This window comes from Pseudonaja textilis, chromosome 10 (assembly GCF_049901715.1).
Source record: "Pseudonaja textilis isolate UNSWEBS1 chromosome 10, rPseTex1.2, whole genome shotgun sequence".
In the NCBI taxonomy this organism is placed as follows: domain Eukaryota; kingdom Metazoa; phylum Chordata; class Lepidosauria; order Squamata; family Elapidae; genus Pseudonaja; species Pseudonaja textilis.
Genome location: NC_141999.1, coordinates 17,452,079 through 17,477,827, shown reverse-complemented (window position 1 = coordinate 17,477,827; position 25,749 = coordinate 17,452,079). Strand labels below are relative to the sequence as shown.

The window sequence follows — 25,749 nt, the reverse complement described above, 5'->3', positions numbered from 1 at the left end:
GCCAAACGTGGTTAACCCAGAGAGAAAGAGAGGATTGCAAAAAGCCTCTCTGGAGCTGAAATCACTTGCCTGCTACAGGCACTAAAACATTGTCTGCTGCCCCAGAGAGATTTTTTCCCACAGGTAGTTCTACGGTCCCAGCACCATGAATTCCAATCCAGTCTTCCCAGCGTTCAAACCAGACGAGGAGAAGTGGGAATCATATAAGAACCGCTTTAATCATTATATCGATGCAATTGGCCTGGCGGATGCGGGAGAGCATCGGAAAAAATCGTATTTCCTGATCTACTGTGGAGCCACCATTTTCGACACTGCCACGGCCCTCGTGGCTCCTCGTGAGTTGAAAAACGTCCCGTGGTCCGAGTTACTTGAAATCCTCACTAACCACTATTCTCCCAGGCCCTCACAGATTGCCAGGAGATTCACCTTCCGTATGAGGAAACAATCGGACAAGGAGACCATAAATCAGTATATGGCTGCCCTCAGAACAGCAGCACTGCATTGTGGGTTTGGAACCTACCTGGAGGACATGCTCCTCGATCAATTAGTCTCTGGAGTCAAGGATCTCCACCTGCAAAGGCGCCTTCTCGCAAAAAGACCTCAACCTCGCACAAGCAGTCGAGGAGGCCTTGGCAGCTGAGCTGGCAGCGCACTCAGCCACCGAAATCCATGGCCCAAGTGCCAAGCTGACATCACTTCCAGTCCACTCCGAGGAGGTGGTAGCAGAGGAAACCATCAATGATGACAACGACGTCCACCGCCTTTCCAACGACAGACGGCCGCAGGTAGGAACCAAACAAGAAAACATCGGTCCACCCAAGCACATCATCCTGTGCCTAGCCTGTGGGGATCTCATCAGAGGGCCACCTGCAAGTTTAAAGGAGCCACCTGCAATAACTGTCATAAGAGGGGACACATCGCGAGAGTCTGCCAAGCCCCTCAAAGCTCAGCACAAAGGCACCCCCTCGCAATCGGGCCCACAGAGGCAAGTATTGAACTGTCACACGCACCACCATGCCAAACACACTTGCCACACTGTTAGTAAAATTTCTCTCTCCGTTTCCCTAGAAGGTAAACTGTGCCGTATGGAGGTTGACACAGGGTCAGCGCTCTCAATTATCTCGTGGAACACCCTCAAGAGGCTCCAACCAAGCCTATCCACTAGCCGGCTCCAGAGATGCTAGTTTAGCCTGAAGGAGTACCAGGGGAAGACCATTCCTGTAATCAGCAGAGGCAAGTTCCTTGTCAGTTTTAAAGCTTTTAAAGGTCACCTACCTCTAGTGGTAGTTAACGGCAATCTCCCCACCTTATTGGGGCTCGATTGGTTCCCCCATCTCGGCCTTGGGCTAACAGGAGTCCATGCTGTCTCAACCTCAGACACTGACTCCTTATTCGCTGATTACTCAGATGTATTCAGCGAGGAGCTGGGGTGTTATAACGGTACCCCCATCTCATTCTCAGTTGACCCCCAGGCAGTCCCAATCAGGCTAAAACCGCGTAGGGTCCCATTCGCTATTCGGCCAAAACTAGATGCGGAATTGGATAAACTATTAAAACAAGGGGTCATTGAGCCAACAGATTTCGCCAAATGGGAGACACCCATTGTCACACCCTCAAAAAGACGGTAGCCTGAGAATTTGCTTGGACTACAAGACGACAATCAATAAATTTCTACAAGTTAGCGCTTATCCTGTGCCCGTCATTCAGCATTTATTACACACATTTGAACCAGGCAGCATTTTTGCTAAATTGGACATGTCTCAAGCATATCAGCAGTTCCCTGTTGATAACCAAACAGCGGAACTCCAGACCATTGTCACTCACGGGGTGCCTTCCGATGCAAGCGTCTCCAGTTTGGCGTAAGTGTTGCCCCAGGTATCTTTCAATCCCTCATGGAGCGGATTTTGCAGGGCCTCCTGGTGTAGTACCCTACTTCGACGACATCTTAGTCTCGGCCAGGGACAGACCCCAACTCTTCCAGAGAGTTCGAGCAGTGTTAGAGAGGTTCAGACAGCATGGCCTCAAGTTGAAAAAGGAAAAATGTGCCATTGCCACTAGACAGGTGGACTTTCTGGGTTATAAAATTGACGCCTCTGGCATTCACCCCTGGAGTCCAAGGTTAAGGCAATCCACGAGGCACCCACTCCAACCTCCTGCCTACCTCAATGACTGCGTGTTCGCATCTGGGGGGAAGGGGTGTTATGTCCTGAGAACTATAGGAGTTCTCACTCAGGTCCACTCACTTTGCGTGGGCGTTCTTCCCTTCACTCATTGGTTGGTTCTCCCCAGCAGCCAGCTATAAAAGCAGGCTGCGGGGTCCCACCAGTTGCTGATTGCTGCGAGCCAGTTTCCAGGCGTGGCAAGCACGGTCAGCCCTTTATTGTTATAATAAAGTATTGTTGCACTCATGCTCTGGTTCAGCCTCTCTTTTCCCAAACTTAACACTGATGATGTGCTGGCTGTTTCTTCTGGTCGTGGTGTGGATGATGTGCTGTGGATGATAATTACAACTATCAGTATTTCTCTCTATCGGCTATGGTTTCTAGGGCTGTGGGAAGTTGCTGTTCAGCAAGAACTGAAGGGTCATACAGTCCAAACTTTGCTGGGAACCCCTTCAGAACATGTACTGAGACGGGATCCCGTCTCCCCCACTGTGAAGTGCGCAAGTGATAAAGCTCACTCAATCAATTCTGATTTCACAAGATCTTTTTCTTTCTAGAGAGGTTGGAATTGATTGAGTGAAACAGATTGGAGGTGGCTGGGATGACTGTGCACCTGCCCAGAGAGGGCTTTGCATGCTATGTCTGGCACTCATGCCATAGGTTTGCCATCACGGCTCTATAATGTCATTTTGAGGGTAGAGGTTGAAACAGTTTATGTCCTGGCTGTGAGGGGTCTGTAAATATTTTCACAGCCCTCTTTGACTTGTGCAGTATACAGGTCCTCCACTGAAGGCAGGTTGATAGTAATTGTTTTTTCCGTAGCCCTAATTACTGAAGTCTGTGTCTGTTGTCTCCTAAAATCTACCACCATTTCTACAGTTTTGAATGTGTTTAGTACAAGATTGTTCTGATCACACCACAAGGCTAGCTGTTCAACCGCCTGTCTGTATGCAGATTCGTTGTCTCAAATGAGACCAATCATCTTCAAACTTCAGTATTTTAATTGAAGTACTGGCTGAAATGGAGCCTCGGGAGGCCTCCCCTTGTCTGTTACAGGCTGAAATAGAGTTTCCATGGGCCGGTATTTAACTTCAGCCCACATAATCTGGTCAACTAGAGTTTGTAATGCTTGTTTACACAAGCTTGTGGAGAAACATCTGAAAGGTGTCTGGAAGTCATGAAAGCAACAGGCCACAAGCCTCCAATCCCTATCTTATCCAGGGTTACCTTTATCCATGGCTTGTAGCAAGTGACCCTTGAGGGAACTATCAGATACACAATGGAAAACTGGTATTTTTCTGTTTAAAGATGACAAAATCATAGGCACAAGTTATTGGATGCTTTTACAATATCACAGCTGTTGCCCCTGAAGGAGATAGCAAAGTTTGAAGAACTAGGCATCAGTTATACTTTCTTTTTCAAACGAAAAAGCCCAAAAGATTTTCCTGTTTTGGAACTCATTAATACATCTGGCTGGGCCGCACCCCAAGGATTTTAAGTTTCCATCCAAACAACTAGAAAACCCAAAATTATTAAGTTAGAAATAATAGCATTCTTCTTCTAAGTCAAAGTCATGTTAATTCTGCACCTGGCTGAAGAGTGGTTGAGGGGACGTTTCAAGTTGGGACGGATGGTGATTGGGGCATGCAGGGGGTAGATTTGTAAATTTTTACTTATTAGGGGGAAACCTGGAACTTTCAGGTTCGGGATTCCCAAAATGTGCCAGTTTACTACTCTAATAAAAGGGACCTGTGAGAAAATGTCTGTCTCAGAGTTATTCATTGAAGTTGAAGTTTTCTGGAACCCTGACATTATATTTTATATTTATATATAATATTTGCCATGCTGCATGATGTGTACTGGAATTTTTCTTATTTCAATTTGATTAAATTTCTATTGTGAATATATACTGTTAATTTAACCATTGCTGGTTATTCTCCAAGTGTAAGTTCTCAATCAGATATTGTCAGAATTGCATCTTTCATCCAACGTTCGGCATATTTTAAGCTTCCCCCTTTTTTAAAGATAGAAGTAAAAGCCATTGCTACACATATTAGACTAGCGGTTCCCAAACTTTTTCAGTCCACCACCCCTTTGGTGCTACAAACTCATCCTCAGCGCCCTACACCCAGGGGTGGGATTCAAATTTCTTAACAACTGGTTCTGTGGGCATGGCCTAATTTGCGGGCGTGACTTGATGGTCATGTGACTGGCTGGATGTGACTTGCTGGCTGGGTGTGGCTTGGTGGTCATGTGACCAGATGGGCATGGTTTGGTGGTCATGTGAATGGGTGGGCTTGGCCAGGTGGCCATGTGACTGGCACACCAAATATAAGTGGTCCTTGCTTAATGGCTGGTTGCTTAGCAAGTGTTCTAATTTATCACTGACCTCCCCAGAGTTACTTGATCTGTTTTTGGAGTTTTGACAGCCATGCACAGACACACACACACACACAAACACACACATACTCCCTTCTAACCCACCCACTCTCTTTCTTTCTTTCTTTCTTTCTTTCTTTCTTTCTTTCTTTCTTTCTTTCTTTCTTTCTTTCTTTCTTTCTTTCTTTCTTTCTTTCTTTCTTTCTTTCTTTCTTTCTTTCTTGTTGCTGGCTTCCCCGCCAGGCTACATTGTCCTTGTCACAAATGCCTGCAACTACTGCGTGTTTTTTTCCATGCAGCTGGATTGCAGCCTCACCGAAAACGGCTGGAGTTTTTTTGCAGTGAAAATTACCTCAACGGGGTGAGTCTTCATGGCCGGTGCCTAGAATGTGGCAGCAGTGGCACATTGGAGAAGCAGAGCAAAGCTGGAGGTCGGTAATTTTCACTGCAAAAAACCTCCAAATGCTGCGTGGTTTTTTGGGTGGACTCCAACTGCACCGAAAACAACACATGGTGTCTGGATGCTTTTTGCAACAAAAATTACCAACCTCTGGCTTTGCTTGTCCATTTCTCCTACACGCTGTTGTGGCGGTCAGCGATTGTTGTGCACGTGTGTGATGTCACGCAGGAGTAATAAGGACTCACTGGGCAGGGAACGGAGGAGAGGGCAGAGAGGAGCAGAGCCAGTCAGGGGCTCATTTTACCGGTTCTCCAAACTACCAGGAATGGTAATGAACCGGTAGAATCCCATCCCTGAATTGCACCCTGCAAGGGCCCACCTCCAACACACCCCCTGCCACCTCTTAGCTTCCCCCTAAGGCATACCAGCCCCCCAGGGGGCACTTTGGGAACCACTGTATTAGACCAAAGTTAGTAGTGCACCCGAATTCTCAAAAATCAAAATGGTCAGGATCCTCAGTTTATTTTATATATTATTCTATTGCCCCAAAGATGACCTGTTAGACTCATCAAATATTTTGGCTGATCATAGCTGTTTCATTTTCTTTTCTATGTTAACTATAAAAAACGTGCGCCTAGAGACAGCTTATTCCTGGGAAAGAGCAGCTGCTTTTAATACATATTCAACCACAAGAAAGGTCAACCTTAACTTTTATATATATATATAAATATGGTTATGGCCCTTCTCACAATTGTTTATAGATACACGGAACTGTGAAGGCAGCTGATTTAAAATATGGAAGATGGGTCCTCTCCAAAATGGACACTGATTTGCACCCCAGAATTTGTCCCATCTCATTCTGGATCCTTATTCTCAACCTCCAGATATTGGAGAGAGGTGGGTGTTTTTAAATGAACTCAGTGATGTTCAAAAGACACACAGCACATGTACAGAATGTGTCATGTTCAAAACCAGCACAATGTAGCTTTAATAACAATAGCAAGAGAATTTAAAATTATATAGCAATAGCACTTAGACATATACTACTTCATGGTGCTTTACAGTTCCCTCTAAGGGGTTTCCAGAGCCAGCTTATTCCCCCAATAATCTGGGTCCTCATTTTACTGATCTTGGAAGGATGGAAGGCTGAGTCAACCTTGAGCCTGGTGAGAATCGAACTGCTGGCAGTGAGAAGAATTAGCCTGCAATACTGCATTCTAACCATTGCGCCACCAGGACTACTTTCAGGACATAAAGTAGTGGCAAGCAACAGAGTAGGAAATGAAAGAAAGAATTTCCAATTAAATAAAAATTGTGCAGAGCTGAGATTAGGCCATAACTATTTACAGGACAAGGTCTTACAGTGTTTCAATGCCTTTCTTCAGACATCACTACAAGTAGGATTTAAGGTGAATGTGAGGGCAGCAACTGGAAGAAAACACAATGGAAATACTTTAAAAATGTTGTAATCTAATGTTATTTGTATCTAGAAATGAAGCTCAAAGCAACAGGGAAGGCCCCAAATCGCATTTGCCTATGTCCTCCTCTTGCTGTAACACAAGGCTGGACAGTCCCTAACCTGAAACTACCATTCATGAAGTTCTGGAATATATCCAGCAACCAGTTTCTGAGAGTTTGCTGTGACCGTTTTTTTCACATTTTAAAGCCAAACAAAAGTGAAAACAGATGCATTAAGCCACAATGCAGCCATACAGATAGTCCTCCGCTTACAACCATGATTAGGAACAAATTTTCCATTGGTAAGTAAGGGAGTTGGTTAAGTGAGTTTTACTGAAAATGCAAGCACTTTGTGAGCCATAGTTATACTTGATCTTTCCCAACCTTGGCAGCTGGAAAAAGTGTGGCTTTCAACTCCCAGAATTCTCCAACGAGCATGTGTGGCTGGGGAATTCTGGGAATTGAAGGTCAACACAGCTTTGCAGTGACAGTTGACAGTGGTGAGAAACACTGTCTTAATCTTAACACATGTAAAATCGATTATCATCTATTGTCTTGCAAGGATATTGCGGGGGATAGATACTAGCTGGGAATAGAAACAAGAGAGACAGGACAGGGCTCATCAATAGGATGTCAAAGTTTGTGGTATAATTTCTGGTCACCTCATAGATGAGTGGGTAACAACAAATCAGAAGCCAATAACTCTCAGTCAGAATTCTCCAATCGTGGTAGACTAATTTCTGGCTAATTTCATTCCTTACATCTCTGTAATTGGAGGCACTTTATCCCTTATGGCTTCTCTCCATTTTTGTAGCTCTACTATCCAATGATCATTTTGTGAAAGGAACATATTCAGCCTTCTACCCAGATTATCTGTTTTCTGCAAGGCTGCTGTCGATTCCAGGTGAGATTCACCAGGTATGAGTGTGTCAAATAATAATTGATGTCAATTTTTAGCTTATAGTTATCTATTATGATACAGATGGTTGAATGATCAACTTCTCTCTTGGAGAGTTGCCTCTTAGATTGCTAGCATTTTTGTTTCTGATCATGTAGTTGGGAAAGAAACTGCTAAGGGATCTCATTCAAACTCATGATTCAAACAAGCTGTCATGGTCAAGACTTCCCTTTTATTTTTCCAAGGAATTAATCCCAGTCCTTTGGGGATGAATGATAGTTCCATTGAAGAACTTGCTTTGATCTTTGTGTCTATAAAAAGGAGAAGGAACACTGATAAAATAGAAGGAGAAGAATTCTCCCTTCTCTTCCTTCTCTGTCAGATCAAGGCTGATGTCCTAGGCTGAAGGTAAGCAAGACTTCTTTACATTGAGCTTTTTAGGTGACTTTTAGGCTGTTCCAGAAAACTAAACAAGAAATCAAACTTAAGTTATCTCAATTAAGTTTCAGGTTTTTATCCTTATCATCATCTTGCAGTTCTGAACTTTGTTCCTCTTTGAATCTGTGTTACCAAATGAGGTTCTGTTTCAAGTGTTGCCATCTATGTGTCTATTACAGTACCTATATAGGGAAGGATGGAGCACTGAATTTGATCAGTTCAGGTTTTAGAACATTGAAAATTCTATTCCAAAGGATTTGAAGACGTATGTAAACTTTGCTGCCTGATTTTCTTTATTTCACAATTTAGAGAAATCAGAATCCAGTGGTACCTGGGTACTCAACTGCTTTAAAGCTCATCAAATTTGGTACTCAACACATATAGACCTGAACATTTTGTCCTGGTACTCATTGTTTGTTTGGTATTCAATGCACATGCTAAAACCTGTTGGTGTTGGCTGCTTTGTGACTCAGTGCATTATTCCTTATGGGAAAAATTGTTTGGTACTCATCATTTTTAGTAATCGTTGCACCTCTCAAAAGCAATTAATAATGAATTCCAAGGTACCACCATTGAACTTGCCTGACTCCCTTTGTCTTATTTTATTTATGTCACCATTTTTTCTCTAAAAAGCACAAAGCAGAACACATTTCCTTCCACTTCCAACAATGTTGTCAGTGTAAGAAATATAGACTAGTCTAGAGTCACCTTTTGAATTTTAAATGTGTGGGCTGCTGGGAATCCTAAAAATGAAGAAGAGTATATGGTAGGTATTTTTCCTATAGTATGTAAACTCCTACATGCGTTTCTTTGTACTCTTCCACTAGCATCATTGTGTGTCATTCAGTTGATTCGTTTGCTTTATAATGTGTTGAGTTTTTCTAGATTTTTAAAAATTTTGTGAGTGTGTGCTTGCATTTTGCATGGGTTCTTCTGCAACTGTTGGGGGCTGAGTCTAGTGTGTGTTTTTCTCTGAACGTGTCTGATTTTCTTTCATGAAATCAACCCATCTACAGCCATGTGAAGCTTCAGTTTGAAGGTAATGCAACCAAATTGGCCCTTTGATTTAAATAGATGAACCAAATTGCTGGATCAATTCAATACTTCAGATGAAATCAAATGCACTCAACTGAGTTCAAAAATTTCATGGATTTTTGTGCATGCCTGACATACATATTTAATTGATTTATCTCTTGAAACTGAAACATAAATTTGAATCAGATACTAGCTGTTTTATAACCCCACAATGAATACTGTGTGGATCTGAAAATTCAATACTGTATGCAGTTTGGGAATTCATTTCCAGCTTTGTTATTTATTTAACCTTTTAAAGCTTTTTTGAAACAGCTCATTGATTTGCTTTTGGTTAAAAAAAAAGCATTTTGGGCCCAATAACACCCACCTATAAGCATCCATGAGGGCTATGATGCCATAACACATTTCAATATTTTGACAAAAAACTTCAGTTGACAAGGATGTCCATGCACCCATCAGGGTATCCATTTTGTGAGAGCACCTGCTACATGTTCCCTACATATGAAATATACCCCTGGGTTTTACATATTTGGCCTTAATGCATAGTCCTACACTTATTATTTCATAGGTTCAATGAAACATTTTGTCAGCTTAATGCAGACAGGAGTGGAACCTCGAGGGCAACTTTTCCCTACTTCCCCCAGCCTTACTCAAAATCTCAGATTCAGATTCTCTCAAAAGCTTCATGAGGACTGGTCCCTTAACTAAAGGCTGCAACACTGAGGCATTTTAAATATATTTATTGGTTTTGCCTCTGACCAAAGTTGGATCATTTATTTCATCTGGTGTGAGTTATACCAAATAAACACACAAAGATGGGTGGGAACGTTTAAAAAAAAATATTTCCAGAAAGAGTTAAAGAATTTATGTTCAGAACTAATGTCTTAAAGCAAGTGTACTCTATCTCCTCACAACAGGTATTTATACAGTTCATACATTACATCAGCCATTCTGATTGGCTGGCTAAATTCACCTCAGCACCCACCTTATCTTTTGGCGGGCTTTTTAATCTCCGGGTAAATTTGCCTAACACCCTCAAGGGGGCACCTAATAACATACTGGATGTAACCTTTTTTCCCTTCTAGAAACTTCTAGCATCTCTTGTGTTGCCATTCTATTGATACCAATGTCAACATATTGAACCAAATATTCAAACAATAAATAATATTTTTGGTGTGTCTTTCAATATTATTTACTGATCACTGATCAGTCAAATTGGTGCCATCTCTTCATGATCGCTTTGATTCATGGGCCTTTCATGAGTATCCCATAGTCACTTTGCTGCTGGTTGTCCTTTGTCCTTCCATCTTTCCCAGCAACAGAGTGTGGATCATTGCATAATGTGCCCCCAGAACCATCATCATTAATAATAGTTGGGAGTGATATCTTCAATCCACCAACTGCTTCAGGACTAATATAGAACTAGAACTCCCAGCCTCCTGTTTCCTGTCCTGGTGCCTGTCACTGCTACATCAAACTGGCTGTCAATCATGGTCCTAGTGTTATCATAGTTTCACCTTCTTGTACTCTCATGCCAGTTACAATGATGTCTACATGGTGACAGCTGGGCTTTGGGTCCCCAATTGATCTCTGTGTTTGTGTGTGTGCAGAGTGTATAGCTACAGGGGGAAAAAAAATCCTTAACCTCTTCTCCTTTTGTAGGTATGGCACTGAGAAGACTTCTGTTCCTTTTGGCAGGTTTGGCACAAATATGTGGTGAGTAAACTGGGCTGTTTGATATATGCTTCTGTTGTTTCAAAGGGGTGTAGGGAATTTTGTGGTCTCTCTCTCTCTCTCTGTATTTGCCTGCACATGGAGGGAAAGCTGAGCTTGGAACTATTTATCCTCAAGATCATTTTAATGTTACTTTCCTCCTAGCACAGTGATGGTGAACCTATGACACGTGTGTGTGGGAAGCCCCGCTCCTAAAAGAATGAAATATTTTGGGGAATATTAAAAAAAAAGGCAGAATATTATACTTCCCTAAAAGAGAAATAGAGAAACATGCTCTTAAAAGCCAGAAAGGAGACTCAATCTACCTCCCTCCAAGAAACTTGAGGAGGCCACCTCTTAAAAATGCAGATTTGGTTATCCATTCCAGACAGGATTAAAACCCCAAGGAAGCCAGAATCTAGGATTAATTGTATCTGTTAAACGAGATTAAAAATCCAAGGAAGCCAGTACTTTAGACTCATTGCCTGCTTTCTGGCTTTTAAGAGCATGTTTCTCCATTTGTCATTTAGGGCAATATAATATTCTGCCTTTTTAAAATATTTCCCAAAATATTTCATTCTTATAGGAGGGGAGCTTCCCACACGTGTCAAAGGTAACACATCATGATGTTTTGGGTGACACGCTAGTTCACCAACCCCCACCAACCCTTCTCCAAAGCATGCCTCATTGTCACAGGAATTTTAGAGGCTGCGGAGGCCATGTGAGAATGGGGTCTCCAGAGTCTGTGAATGGAGTGTGTTTTGGTGTGGTTTTGAAGGCTGCAGAGCCTTCTCCAAAGCCACTTCGAGAATGAAGGCCTGTGTGTCCTGCAGCAGGTTCTGTTAGGCCACAGAGCAGTGGCGGGATTCAAATTATTTTACTACCGGTTCTGTGGGCATGGCTTGGTGGGCGTGGCTTGGTGGGCGTGGCAGGGGAAGGGTACTGCAAAATCTCCATTTCCTCCCCACTCCTGGGGGAAGGATACTGCAAATTTCCCATTCCCTCCCCACCCCACTAACTTGCTTTCCAGCTCCGTTCTCCTGTGCTGGGCAACCAAAGAAGAGCCAGCTGATCAACTGGGACTCAATGGGAGGCAGAGAATAGATGGGGCAGGGCCATTCAGAGGTGATATTTGCCGGTTCTTCAAACTACTCAAAATTTCCATTACCAGTTTGTTTGTTTGTTTATTTATTTATTTATCTATCTATTTATTTATTTGTCAATCACTTACAAGATCATAGGTATAAATATGAACATGAGTAAGAATACAGGAAATAGGTACGAATAAACGGGGACAAAAGGACAGGGATTGTAGGCACGATTGTGCACTTACGCACACCCCTTACAGACCTCTTAGTTCTGACCAGTTCTCCAGAACTGGTCAGAACCTGCTGAATACCACCTTTGCTACAGAGGCCTGTCCACAGAAAGAAAACATCACCTAAAGGTAAGCAATGTGCTTACCTTTCCTCCTCAGGTAAGCGCTTTCCTGGGGAGCACTGAGCTGTGAGTTAAATTGCACTATTCCCTAAGGCAGCCTTTTTCGAGTGGTACTGGAGGCAAACGTGCTTTTTAGAAGTCAACTGGACTTTCTTGTTTGTTTGTTTTCCTTGAAAATGTTAACATCCAGATGACTGCAAACAATATACTGTAAATCCTTCTATTCCCCATCACTCAGTCAGAACTGAAGAAGCTTCTTGGATGAGAAGTGAAATGTTTTCAAGGAAAAAACACACCAAAGTCCAGTTGTCATTGAAATGCACATTTGGAATAACCATGATCTGGATAACTGAGAATCTCTATTGATACTACAATTGAGGTTGAGGCCCAGATCCCTACTTCACTGCCTTCAGTACCACTATTTAGGGTAACCTAGTTGGGAGTGGGGTAGAAAATTGTCTCTGTTGTTTGGGAGACACCTTCAGAGTCAAGTTAGGCACTTTTTAAATTATTGACAGGCTTGCCATCGCTGCTCTAGCATTTAAATGTACTTGATCAGGAAAAATTAGAACCCCTTCTTATCTATTGGGTAAATATTTGCTGTGGCCAAAAATTGGCTCTAGGTTCGTGCCTCAGTGTGATGGACCTCAATTAAATACCAAGATGGGAAGATCTTTTAATTCACAATTTATTTGGAATGTTCCAAAATAAAAAGGATATTTATTTTTTTACAAAAAAGAGAACCTGGAACATAAACTTACGTTTCTTTTTATGGATTGCACAACAGAGATACTTCAAAGTAAAAGTTGATTGGATTAGGAAAAGTCATCTGTCCAGTTACATCATGAAAAATTAGACATTAAGGATTTTAAAATAGCACTGTATTTTGAATAAAAGTAAAAAAAAATATTTGCAAGGGGAAAAAAACGTCAGAATGGATATTGGTAAATATACATTCACAGAGCTTTTCCAAGTTCCAACAACTTGCTTCGTGAGTTTAGTTTAAGTTTGGGAATAGCAGAAAACAAAAGTTTTTTTTTTTTACAATGTATCAAACAATTTGGACAGTCCTAGTTTCTAAAAGAAAAGGCTTTTAAAAAATGTTTTTCTTGAAGGTTAAGTCTTATGACAAATTATTAGCAATGCATTTGAAAGGGAAAGAGAAATAAGGTTAAAAAACACTGCTCAAAAAAAATAAAAGGAACACTTAAACAACACAATGTAACTCCAAGTCAATCACACTTCTGTGAAATCAAAATGTCCACTTAGGTAGCAACACTGATTGACAATCAATTTCACATGCTGTTGTGCAAATGGAATAGACAACAGGTGGAAAGCATAGGCAGTTAGCAAGACATCCTCAATAAAGGAGTGGTTCTGCAGGTGGTGACCACAGACTACTTCTCAGTTCCTATGCTTTCTGGCTGATGGTTTGGTCACTTTTGAATGCTGGCAGTGCTGTCACTCTAGTGGTAGCATGAGACAGAGTCTACAACCCACACAAGTGGGTTGAGCCACTACCTGAGTGGCTCAGGTGGTGCAGCTCATCCAGTATGGCACATCAATGTGGGCTGTGGCAAGAAGGTTTGCTGTGTCTGTCAGCGTAGTGTCCAGAGCATGGTGACGCTACCAGGAGACAGGCCAGTACATCAGGAGATGTGGAGGAGGCCGTAGGAGGGCAACAACCCAACATCAGGACCGCTACCTCCGCCTTTGTGCAAGGAGGGACAGGAGGAGCACTGCCAGAGCCCTGCAAAATGACCTCCAGTGGGCCACGAATGTGCATGTGGCTGCTCAAACGATCAGAAACAGATGCCATGAGGGTGGTATGAGGGCCCAACGTCCACAGGTGGGGGTTGTGCTTACAGCCCAACACTGTGCAGGATGTTTGGCATTTGCCAGAGAACACCAAGATTGGCAAATTGGCCACTGGCACCCTGTGCTCTTCACAGATGAAAGCAGGTTCACATTGAACACATGTGACAGACATGACAGGGTCTGGAGATGCCATGGAGAATTCTGCTGCCTGCAACATCCTCCAGCATGACTGGTTTGGCATTGGGTCAGTAATGGTGTGGGGTGTCATTTCTTTAGGGGGCTGCACAACCCTCCATGTGCTCACCAGAGGTAGCCTGACTGCCATTAGGTACCAAGATGAGATCCTCAGACCCCTTATGAGACCATATGCTGGTGCGGTTGGCCCTGGGTTCCTCCTAATGCAAGACAATGCTAGACCTCATGTGGCTGAACTGTGTGAGCAGTTCCTGCAAGACGAAGGTATTGATGCTATGGACTGGCCCGCCCGTTCCCCAGACCTGAATCCAATTGAGCACATCTGGGACATCATGTCTCGCTCCATCCACCAATGCCACGTTGCACCACAGACTGTCCAGGAGTTGGGGGATGCTTTAGTCCAGGTGTGGAAGGAGATCCCTCAGGAGACCATCCGCACCTCATCAGGAGCATGCCCAGGCGTTGTAGGGATACAGGCACGTGGAGGCCACACACACTACTGAGCCTCATTTTGACTTGTTTTAAGGGCATTACATCAAAGTTGGATCAGCCTGTAATGTTTTTTTCCACTTTAATTTTGAGTGTAACTCCAAATCCAGACCTCCATGGATTGCTAAATGTGATTTCCATTGATAATTTTTGTGTGATTTTGTTGTCAGCACATTCAACTATGTAATGAACAAAGTATTTAATAAGAATATTTCATTCATTCAGATCTAGGAAGTCTTATTTTTGTGTTCCCTTTATTTTTTTGAGCAGTATATAATATATAGTTTATATAATAAATATCTATCTCTATCTCTCTATGTATTCTTTCTTTCTTTCTTTCTTTCTTTCTTTCTTTCTTTCTTTCTTTCTTTCTTTCTTTCTTTCTTTCTTTCTTTCTTTCTTTCTTTCTTTCTAGCAAGTATTACAAATTTCATACCATGTGGCCTCATTTTCTGTCCAGAATTTCATTTAAAAAATATTAATAATCCAGATTTAAATTTATTGATCCATTTAGGGAGCAAAGGATGGCTGGAACTGTTTTGAAATGGGTTCAAGATGACCCATAATGATCTCATTTAGTTTTTGTCGCCTTATAAAGAAAAATATCCTGCTGCTTCACAGCATTGTGAAGAGCTGTCGGAAGTTCCTTGTAGGAACTCAAAAACAACTGCTGTGCAACTATGCCATCCACCCAGACCCAAAATATATATTTTTAAATAATACTTGATCCTTTAAAGGACCACCAGGATGCTCTAGAGCAGTAGTTGAAAGAAAGACTTGATAAATTGTTCTGCAAAAGCAAACCGTTTTTATCATACCCCTCTCACAAAATAGGTTATGTTCATGTGGTCACTATGGTTAAGCTTTACTTAAGCCAAATCTTTATGAATAGATTTCTCCATCATCCTCATGTTGTCACCCCTCAGGACCAATTGTCTAGGTGGCCACATAGAAATGGTAAGTTTAGCCCTGATTTTCAGTGCCTTTCTTGATAATACTATGAGAGCTGGTTCTCACCCAGTTACAAGCAAACAGTCTGATAGAATAAAACAGCCTAATACAGAACAAGAGCTATTTGTATCTTCCCCCTTCCTCCTAAAAAAAAAAAAAGAATATATTTTACTTCATTACATCAGAGTTAGCAATTTTATGCCTTTGAAAGTTTGCTTTTGTCACTTCTTGTGAAACTGTTTGAGAAAAGAAAAACCAGAAAGTCCAGTTGCCTCTTGAAAAAGCACCTTTGGGATGTTTGAGAGAAACATGACCAAGATCTTTGTTTTACTCTTCTAGGCTCCCAAAGAGCAAGTCCTCGTGGAAAGAAATTTGTCGTGGCTTTCATGCAAGACCACCAGAAATACCAACGCAAGCCATCTGACATGAAATACCAGCTGCTGATCACTGGTCATCATCCCTCAACTCTTACCAAAGTGTCAGTAAGCAAGCATATGTTCTGGAGAACACATGTAATCAACAAAGGAATGGTATTAACAGTTAATCTCCCAGACACATTTCAGATGAGTGAATCAAATTATTTCGATGGGACTGTGTTCATTGAAGCTAACAAAGACATTTCAGTCTTTGCCCAGGGTCACAGAGGGTCTTTGGTTGGCACTACTCTTTTGCTCCCGGTTCACCAGCTAGATAGAGTGTATCATGTGGTTACTCCAGATGATAGCAACACAGATGGTTTCAAGGAATTTGCCATTGTAGCTCAGGAAAATGCCACTGATGTTGATATTTCCCTAAAAGGAGATGTGCTATTCAATGGACAGGTTTATCCTGCAGGGAGCAAACTTTCTGTTAATCTTAAGGCATTCCAAGCACTTCAGCTGCAAAGCTCAGATGATTTATCAGGTACCAGAATTGAATCAAGAGAACCCGTGGCTGTCTTCAGTGGACACAGCTGTATTATGAAAAACAACGACTGCAACCAAGTTTTTGAACAGCTGCTGCCCAGTTCAAGCTGGGGTACCTTCTTCATTGTCCCTGTGCTCCCTTTCCAAAACAGGGATGGCGTACTGTATATAACGGCTTCTCAAAACACTTATCTCAAATACCAACATGGGAATGTGCTCGGCTCCCAGACCCTGGAATCTGGAGAAGTCATGCAGATAAACAAATCTTCTTCTGAGCCAGTTTCTATTTCCGCCAGTGCTAGAATCCAGGTGCTTTACTACTCTACTGGAGGCGAAAGCCAAGGCCATGGACCATTGCTACTCAATATTCCAGCTGTTACAACCTTTTGCAGATCATATGATCTTCCCTACACGAAGCATTTGGATAATTATGCTATCATCATAGCCAAAACCTCCGATCTCAGTGGAATCAGAATACAGAGGAAGCCCTTTGCAAAAAGCCAGTGGAAATCAGTCCCAGGCACAGAATACTACTGGACTGAACACAGCTTGGCTAGGGAAGTAGGTATTCTTTCTTCATTGGGTTTTCATGTTCCACTTGGGGTCTTCACCCTTGGATTTTCACAGAATGATGGCTATGGCTCACAGGATCATTGTACCTCCCGTAAGTATTGTCAAACTTAATACCTTTCATTTTGTGAGTCTTTCTGATTGTGCGGCTTTGCATTTTTGCTGAAAGGAGCTCTTCCTCAAGGAAACTCTATATCGTATTTGCCTGGACAAGAGCTCTTTTATACCATGTGATTTATAGTTCATTGACGGATTAAGCCAGCCAAGTGGGATACACATGGGAATAAGCCTTGGAAACTATCCTTAGAGCAGGGGATGTCAAACTTGTGTCATCACAGCTGCATCACATAATGTATTGGGACTATTTTCTCCTTTGCTAAACTTGGCCTGCCTTAGAGTGTCACAGTTTTCTCAACCTTGGCAACTTTAAGATGTGTGGACTTCAACTCCCAGAATTCCCCAGGCAGCCATGTTAGCTGGGGGATTCTGGGAGTTGAAGTCCGCACGTCTTAATTGACAAGGTTGAGAAAGCTTGCTTTAGTATCATGGATGGTTATGGCCAGGGATGGGATCTGACTGGTATAACTACCGGTTCTGCGTCGCATGAGTCGCGTGACTGCAATTTACAACCTGCTGAGCTGCCTGGAGAGCTGAGCAGTGCTGCGTGCAAGTGCGCAGCAGTTGGAAAAGCCCTTTTTTTCCTGCTTTTTCAACCGCAGCTGTGTTGCGCAAAGCAGCAGCGGTTGAAAAAGCAGGAAATAAAGGTCACGTAACAGCCTGGGCAGGCGGGTGGGCCAAAACAGTAGCAGACATAGAACCGATTCTATGTATGCTCTCCGTCTGCTGCTCTTCAGAACTACCGGTTCTACAGAGGTGGACAGAACCAGTAGACCCCCCCCTCCCCCAGTTATGGCTCATAACTGTTTGCTTCTCCAATAAGTATTTAAAAGCTTAATATTATTTTCAAGAAATAAGAGGGGATATGGAGTGTAAATATAAGGATATATATATATGTGTGTGTGTTTGTGTGTGTGTATGTATATAAGTATATGGTATTCAGCTTTGTTCGGGTATTTTCCCATGTCATTATAGTTGTGCTTTTAAAGTTGTAGCAACGTTTCGGCAGAATCTCATCTGCCATCATCAGGCTTGTGTATTGGGTTCATCTGTGTGTCAGGCTTTCACAGCTATTTCTGTTTAAATTTGGTGCTAGCCTACTGCTGTGTTAGAATGGTTTTTTCTTCATCCTGATTAGTTGGGAGTCTTGGTCTGTGTTTATTGGTCTTGGAGTTTGCTACAAGCTCCCAATACACGAATCACACTGTTGCCAGCCAACCAAGACAAAAAAAAGCTACAAAATAGACAGAAGATATTAGAAACACCAATCAAGCAGAACACAGCAAACTCCAAGACCAATAAACACAGACCAAACCATTCTAACACAGAACAAGGCTAGCACTGAATTTAAAACAGAAACGGCTGTGAAAGCCTGACACACAGACAAACCCAATACACAAGCCTGATGATGGCAGATGAGAGTCTGCCAAAACGTTGCTACAACTTTAAAAGCACAACTATAATGACGTGGGAAAATACATGAATAAAGCTTAATACCATACATATTAAGTGAAAACTTAAGAATATCTATCTATCTATCTATCTATCTATCTATCTATCTATCTATCTATCTATCTATCCATCCATCCATCCATCCATCCATCCATCCATCCATCCATCCATCCATCCATCCATCCATCTATCTATCTATCTATCTATCTATCTATCTATCTATCTATCTATCTATCTATCTATGAATATCAATATACAACTACTTGACTAACTACTAATTCAGTGATTTAAAGTAACAATGGCACTGAATGCATGGTGGTTATGAAATTCGGCCTTCCCAGCACTCCTGTAGCCATGTGATTTGGTTGCTTGTACCTATGCAGCATCTCAATGTGACCAGAGCTACACCTCTATTGCAAGTCTAAAAGGGTTTTCATGATAACATTTGGCAGCCATAGAATTGTTAAGGACAACATTTTTAACTTTTCCCAATTCTGAACCTTGTGTCTTCCAACCTCATGGGTGGATCCCTTTGATTTTTGTTTCCACGCTGACTTGCAAGTAGACTAACAAATTTATATCTTCCAGGTTGGTTCTCTGAAAATCTCTATCCTCTGTTTGTCCTTTCTTAGACACATACTTTTATATGCATTATTGAAGAAAGGATTTCAATATTTAATTCTTATTTTATAATTTGATCCGATGGCAATCAGCTGACTAACTTCAATAACTTCAAACCTTTCTTAAAGTTTCTGAATCTGACAGCATCTAACATTAATAACTGTGGGGTCTTTATGTGACTTGAGGTATGTTTCAAATAAAAAAATAATCTGATCTAAAAAGATTGGGACTTTCTTTTCCAACTTTATGTAGACTCAGTTTTGGGCCGTGCTCAGTATAGTTTTAGAGCAATCAGCTTCAAGCTGGTAATTGCCAGATGTGATTGGAAATTAGAGAGCTGAAACTGTAACATTCTAGAAGGCATCTAGCTGGAAAAAATTGCTGACATGGCTAAGAAAAGAAATTCTATCAGTGACCTGTTCCTTTTGTCTATGGAAATTCTCAGTCATTAAGGTCCTGGTTGTCCCAAAGGTGCTTTTTCAAGAGGCAACTAGACTGTCTTGTTTTTTCTTTGAAGACATTTCGCTTCTCATCCAAGAAGCTTCCTTAGCTCTGACTGGATGGTGGGGAATGGAAGTATTTACATTCCTTTCAGGCAGCTGGTCATTTGCATTCTTTTAGAGAGTCATTGATGCCACCTGGAGGTTTATCTGCATCATCAGGGTTATTTGAGTACTACAAATGGATGTGGAACCTTCTTGGAACTGCTAAAAGGACTGTGTTATGGAATTGTTCTTCTGTAGGATGTTTTCTACTCTGTGTCTCTTCACTATTGAACACAGGCACAGGCTGTTGGGGATGCAGACAAAACAGTTCATAAATCCTTCTATTCCCCACCATCCAATCAGAGCTGAAGAAGCTTCTTGGATGAGAAGTGAAATGTCTTCAGAGAAAAACAAGAAAGTCCAGTGGTCTATTGAAAAAGCATCTTTGGGACCTATGGGAAAGATTTCTTTTCTTTCATGGATCTTGTTTTCTTCTCCTCTTACTAAGAGATACCCAAGATTGTCTGCCCTCTTTCTTCTCATCTTGACCAGGCAATTATGATTCCCTATGTCTTTTCTTTCCGTTTAGCTATGACCTGTCCAGCCAACAGTCACTACGAAGTCTGCACTAACACTTGCGCCAACCGCTGTGCCAATGTCACAGATACTGAGCCATGTCCAGAGACCTGCAGGGAGGGCTGCCAGTGTGATGATGGGTTTTTATTTGATGGCGTTGCTTGCATTCCCAAAGAAAACTGTGGGTGCTTCAGCAACGGACACTATTATCAGGTAACTATAATGTTTTGGATTTACTCCTGTACTCTCTGTTGTCGCTTCCTTTACTTACTAAATTTATTCATCAAATAATGTTAGATAGCCATCCATCTAGCCTCAGGAATTCTGGGTGGCTCACCAAATAAAAACACAATGCAATAAAACAAACGTTTAAAACAAACAACGAATGATAGATAAATTTTGGTGGTGGTTGGTCTTCAGAGTATGTAGAATCATGATCCTCAATTTCTCAGTATCCCTTCATTGTGATCTTTGAAATGTTATCAATTTTGAAATCTGAAAAGAGATGAATCATAAGGACTATACTGCAACAGATAAATATTTTTATTATCTGAATCTCAGTGTTTGCCTTCCAAATTATCCCACCTGATTCTTTCTGACTTTGTACTTTGTGACCTTCCCAACTGATAATTTTTCAGGGCTTTCACATTGCAATAGGAATGTGATGGGTGTATTTATTTACATTATTTAGACTCATGCATCAAAGTGATGCAAAATGCTGTGTTTCTAGGAACAACAATTATTTCTTACAAAAGACTTGAAATCCTTTATGGACTTTTTGCTGAAAATGGACAAAGGTGAACTTGAGGTACACTGATTAAAAGGGGGTTTTCATGGGAAGAAGGAAACCATGATATGTAATTTGGGACAGTGGAAATGATAATTGTAACGATGTTTGTAACTGCTGTAAGAAAGATTGGAAATCACTTCTCTAGGTAGTTTTCTCTTTTTTCTTTGACTTTTAGAGTTTTTTACTTTTATCTTGTCATATCTTTTTCTTCTAATTCTCTTTTTATATTTCAGTAGATTTTAATCCACTGAGAACAGTGGGCAAAGAATTATTCTTCGTGTTCTCCTTTTCTTTCATTCTCCCTTACATGGATACCTTAGATTTATGTGAAAGTCTCACAGATACATCTTTTCAGGACTTTCAGATGAATTGTATTTACAGGTTGAATCATTGTTTTATATCTGAGATCAGCTTTGATTCTGTTCTGTTATTTTGTGTTTCCATTTTGACAACAGCCCAACGAGATGGTTCTGTTGAATGCTTGCACGAAGCAATGCACTTGCATCCCAGGCGAGGGGCTGACCTGTATTGACCACAGCTGTGCCGCTCAGGAGACCTGTGAGTCCCAAGAAGGAGTCATGAGATGTGTTCAGAAAGGTAACCAGAATTTCAGAATGGGGGCTGAAAGGGGTTCCAATGATTCAAAGATACCTTAAAATATGATTCTCAGGATATTTATCCATGGGGAAGACAATCCAAACAAACGGAAAAAGATGAAATGTGCATATTGGCTTAAACCAATGCTACCAATCAGTAAAAGATACTCGGGGCCATGCTGTGACATTTTGTCCTGTCTGAAGCTACATGGGCATGGATGGAGGTGTTGCACTGCCACCAAAGTAGATAAAATTGATATATGTTTTCAAAAACCTTTTTTTTTTCGGGGGAGGGAGATGAGGGTGATGGAGTGATAAATTTCTTCCTGCGGGTTGGAACTCAGAAGTTGCCATTGGCTCTTATTTACCTTGCTTTATTATATATCTTCTGACAATCAGAAACAAGAAGAGAAGACAGGGAAGTATCCTAATTGAATGCATATGCAGATCTATCCACTCCTTCTTTGTTTCAGGAACTTGTCCTGTAACTTCCCGGGGGAAGAGTTTTATTACTGCCTTCATGAAAAATCGCAAGTCTGGGCAACCTACTCAAAAACTTCAGCTGCACATCTCTGGATATAATTTTGTGACAAATATTAAGGTGTCGACCAGCAATTCGATACAACACAAAACCATCAGTGAAGGAGAAATTGCTTCCATTACGTTACCACAGTCCTTAGCAATGGAGGGGAGTGACAAATTTAATAAGGCGGTGCTGATCGAAGCTGACCAAGACATTTCTGTCATCTCCTACAACTACTTGCCTAACACAAATGAGGGAACAATCACCTATCCCATCCACCAGCTGGGACAGTTATATTATGTGGTCACCCCCATAGGAAATGGCACAAAAGAATTCGCTATCATAGCCCATGAGGATCTCACCACAGTGACCATCCACCTGAAAGGCACCGTGACATACCAAAGAAAGGTTTACCATCCTGGGTCCATCTTGGTGACTGACCTTAAGGCCTTTGAAGTAATTCAGCTCCAAAGCACAGAAGATTTGTCAGGCACCAGGATTGAATCGACCAAACCTGTGGCTGTCTTGAGTGGACATGCCTGTGTTTCTAAGTTCACATTCTGTGATCACGTTGTTGAGCAGCTCTTGCCAGTTCAGAGCTGGGGATCCACCTTCATTGTCCCTCCCGTTCCTTTCCAGACAGAATATGATATTGCGTATATTGTTTCTGCAGAGAGCACTTTACTCAAATATCAATCCAGCTCCAAGAAAGAATTCCGTACTCTGGTGGCTGGAGAAGTGGTCAAACTTGAGATCCTGACCTCTCAGCCACTTTTTATCTCTGCTGATGCTGGAATCCAAGTGCTTTTTTTTTTTACTGGTGCCAAAAGGGGAAAAAATTACTATGATGCTTTCCTCATGAACATCCCTGCCACAACATGCTATTGCAATTCATACCACATTTATGGAATGAAGAACTTCACAAATCATGCCATGATTATAGCCAAATCCTCGGAGTCTGGTAGGATCAGATGGGAAGAGCAGACGATCAGGTGGACAATGATCCCAGGCAGCGAATATTCATGGGCTGAACAAGATGTGGAGATAACAGATCATGCCCAGTTAGTGGAATATGAGAACTCCCCGTTTGGCCTTTTTATCTTTGGAGGTGGTAAATCTGACGGCTATGGTACTGTTGCTCTTTGTTCTTCAGGTAAGTATCCTCATAAATTGATGAAGATATTTAAGTTCTCAGAGATCACTCTCATCCATTCCATACCTTCCCTCTAGCTATTAGGAGAATGCAAGGACAATTGCTCCAGATACTCTGATCCCAATCGCCCCAGATCGTGAAGTAGTGAGAAGTCACTGAAGCTCAGAGGGCGAGAGGAAAAAGTGATGTAAATCCGAGATCCAGAAGGGAAGATGATACAGGGGGAAAAATAAAGCAAGTGAGATCCTTGTCAAACAGCAGAGCCCAAAACCAAATGGCATCAACCTTGAAGCCCTTGCAGATAAGATGGTCATCACTTGTATGCTTACAAATGTATTTGCTTTGGGCAAGCTTTCTTTCACCTGTATGGTATGAATCCTCTTCCCAGGATTAAATCTCATGGAATGTTCATGGTTGCTAGGACTGCAGAATTTGTTTAATTCTGTTGGTTAATTTTATGTCATTCATCTTTCATTGAAAAATAAACTAACCATAAATTAAATGATTATAAGCAAGATTAAATGTTAAATCGATTTGCATTTCTCTTGCATTTGGATGTTTATTTATTTTGGCTTACGTAATCATGTCTGACATTGAGTCACTTCCAAAGCAGCAATCAAATAAAAATACTAAACCCAACAATATAACCGAATCTAACTCTAGAATCAAAGTTTGTAAGCCAAAGTCAAAATGATCCATGTTGTCATTATTTCCCTACCAAACCACCCAATTTTAAAATGCAAAGTAATGAATCCAAACTTTAGGAATCATAAAAGGATAGGCTTGTTTTATTCTTCCTTGATTCCCTGTACTTTGTAAAGTGTTGTTAACTAGCAAATTAGAATTAGGGGATGAAATGGAAAGTACTAACTTTTTCTCCTCTTGCTAAATGGGAAGACAATGTTTCTCAACGTTGGCAGTTTGAAGTCCCCTTGGCTGGGGAATTCTGGGAGCTGAAGTCCACACATCTTTAAACTGCCAAAGTTGAGAAACGCTGGATGTAAAAGTGTTTTCCTTTTTCATTCCTCCCATCCCATTCCTGTATTATTTTTCCACTGCTTATTCAGCCTTTTTCAGTAATTAAGCAGAAGAAGTGCAGTTTGGTAGCATCTTATCCAAATAACTAATTTTATGAAAAGGGGTTGGCTTTTGTGGCTCTTTGCATTTGACGAAGGCTGTGCAGCTCACAAAAGTTTCTGCCTTTTGATAAAATGTGTTAGGTTCCTTCTGATTTTTTCCCTGTGATAAACTAACCCTCTTCTCCTCCTACAATGCTGACTAGGTGAGATTCCTGAGTAAAGGTGCTTTCCTCTCTTCCCAAAGCTTTAAAAGGACTTCCCTTTGCCTTCTCTTTCAAAAGGAAAAGTCTGCTGCTCCTTTGATTATCCAGAACCGACGTGAATCTTTTTGTCAATTTGCATTAGACACATAGGATATTTTCTCAGTAATGAAGTGCGTCTCATCTAATCTTGTTTTAACCATGCTTTCTCATATTAAATAGTCCCAATATCCTGCCCTGAGAACAGCCACTACGAAGCCTGTGGAAATGCCTGTCCAGCAACCTGCTCTGACCGTTCTGCTCCCAGCACCTGTAAGAACACCTGTGTGCAAATCTGCCAGTGTGATGAGGGCTTTGTCCGCAGCGGTGAGAAGTGCATTCCGGTGGACACCTGCAGTTGCATTTACCAAGGCGTGACCTATAAGGCAGGGGAAGAGTTCTGGGGAGATGAAGACTGCCAGAGTCATTGCAAGTGTGATGCTAAATTAGGCAGGGCTGTATGCCAAAAGTCTTCTTGCAAGGGCAAGACAAAATGCCGCGTGGTCAATGGTGTCCGGGGTTGCCATGCTGTCAGTTACAGTACCTGCATAGGAACCGGAGACCCTCACTATAAAACCTTTGATGGGAAGAAATACGACTTCATGGGAACCTGCATTTACCAAATGGCTGGGCTCTGCTCCATGGATCCTTCCCTTACCCCATTTTTGGTCACTGTGGAGAATAACCACCGAGGCAATAAGGCAGTGTCCTACACCAAAGTGGTGACCCTGGAGATCTACAACTTTACCATCAGTATGAGCCAAGAGTTTCCCCAAAAGACCCAGGTACATAAGCTAATCCAAGAGGGCGTTGGAAAAGTTTATTAATAATAAAAATAAGAGTCATTGCAAGGTTCAAGTTCTCAGGCATAAGAGCTTCAGATGTATTAAGTTCTCGATGTTTCTGAGTTCTTGTTGTTGGTCTACAGAGGTTTCACTATGATTTCTCCAAATCAGGATGCAGATTGTATAGTATAGACTTAAAGTATATTATTATATACAGCCAATCTCATTGTACACATGTTGTACTCTGACAATAAAGGTAATAATAAAGGGTCAGATATATGGGACTTGCAGAGGTCAGAATAATAATTAGGGAGTATCATCCCTTAACTGATGCCCCCAATATAAATGTTGAAATAGTAAAATAATTTTCTGTATGGTAGAATCCCAAGAGATCCCAAGCTCAGCCTAAAAAGACTGCTCGCTTCTGATTAGGCAGATGACCCCCAGTATATTTTCCTCACTGCAGCTCTTCCAGTCACCTA

At 41.6% G+C, this 25,749-nt stretch overlaps 1 protein-coding gene across 1 annotated transcript; it reads left to right on the top strand.

Annotated features, from left to right (window-relative positions):
* The first annotated feature begins 6,676 nt into the window (after nucleotides 1–6,676).
* On the top strand, nucleotides 6,677–25,309 carry LOC113453761 (IgGFc-binding protein-like). Its single transcript, XM_087939426.1, has 8 exons — nucleotides 6,677–6,701; nucleotides 7,214–7,303; nucleotides 15,716–15,858; nucleotides 16,063–16,945; nucleotides 20,116–20,315; nucleotides 21,348–21,489; nucleotides 21,962–23,164; nucleotides 24,666–25,309. Exons 1-8 carry the CDS (start codon nucleotides 6,677–6,679, stop codon nucleotides 25,307–25,309), a joined length of 3,330 nt encoding a protein of 1,109 aa, XP_087795552.1.
* Nucleotides 25,310–25,749: the final 440 nt, after the last annotated feature.

Excerpts from the sequence above, each read along its gene's own strand:
- LOC113453761 (XM_087939426.1), top strand. The coding sequence starts at position 6,677 with ATGATTAGGAACAAATTTTCCATTG. Across the intron at positions 7,304-15,715 it reads AAGGCTGCTGTCGATTCCAG|GCTCCCAAAGAGCAAGTCCT; the intron begins GTGAGATTCACC and ends TTACTCTTCTAG. Across the intron at positions 20,316-21,347 it reads GCAACGGACACTATTATCAG|CCCAACGAGATGGTTCTGTT; the intron begins GTAACTATAATG and ends TTTTGACAACAG.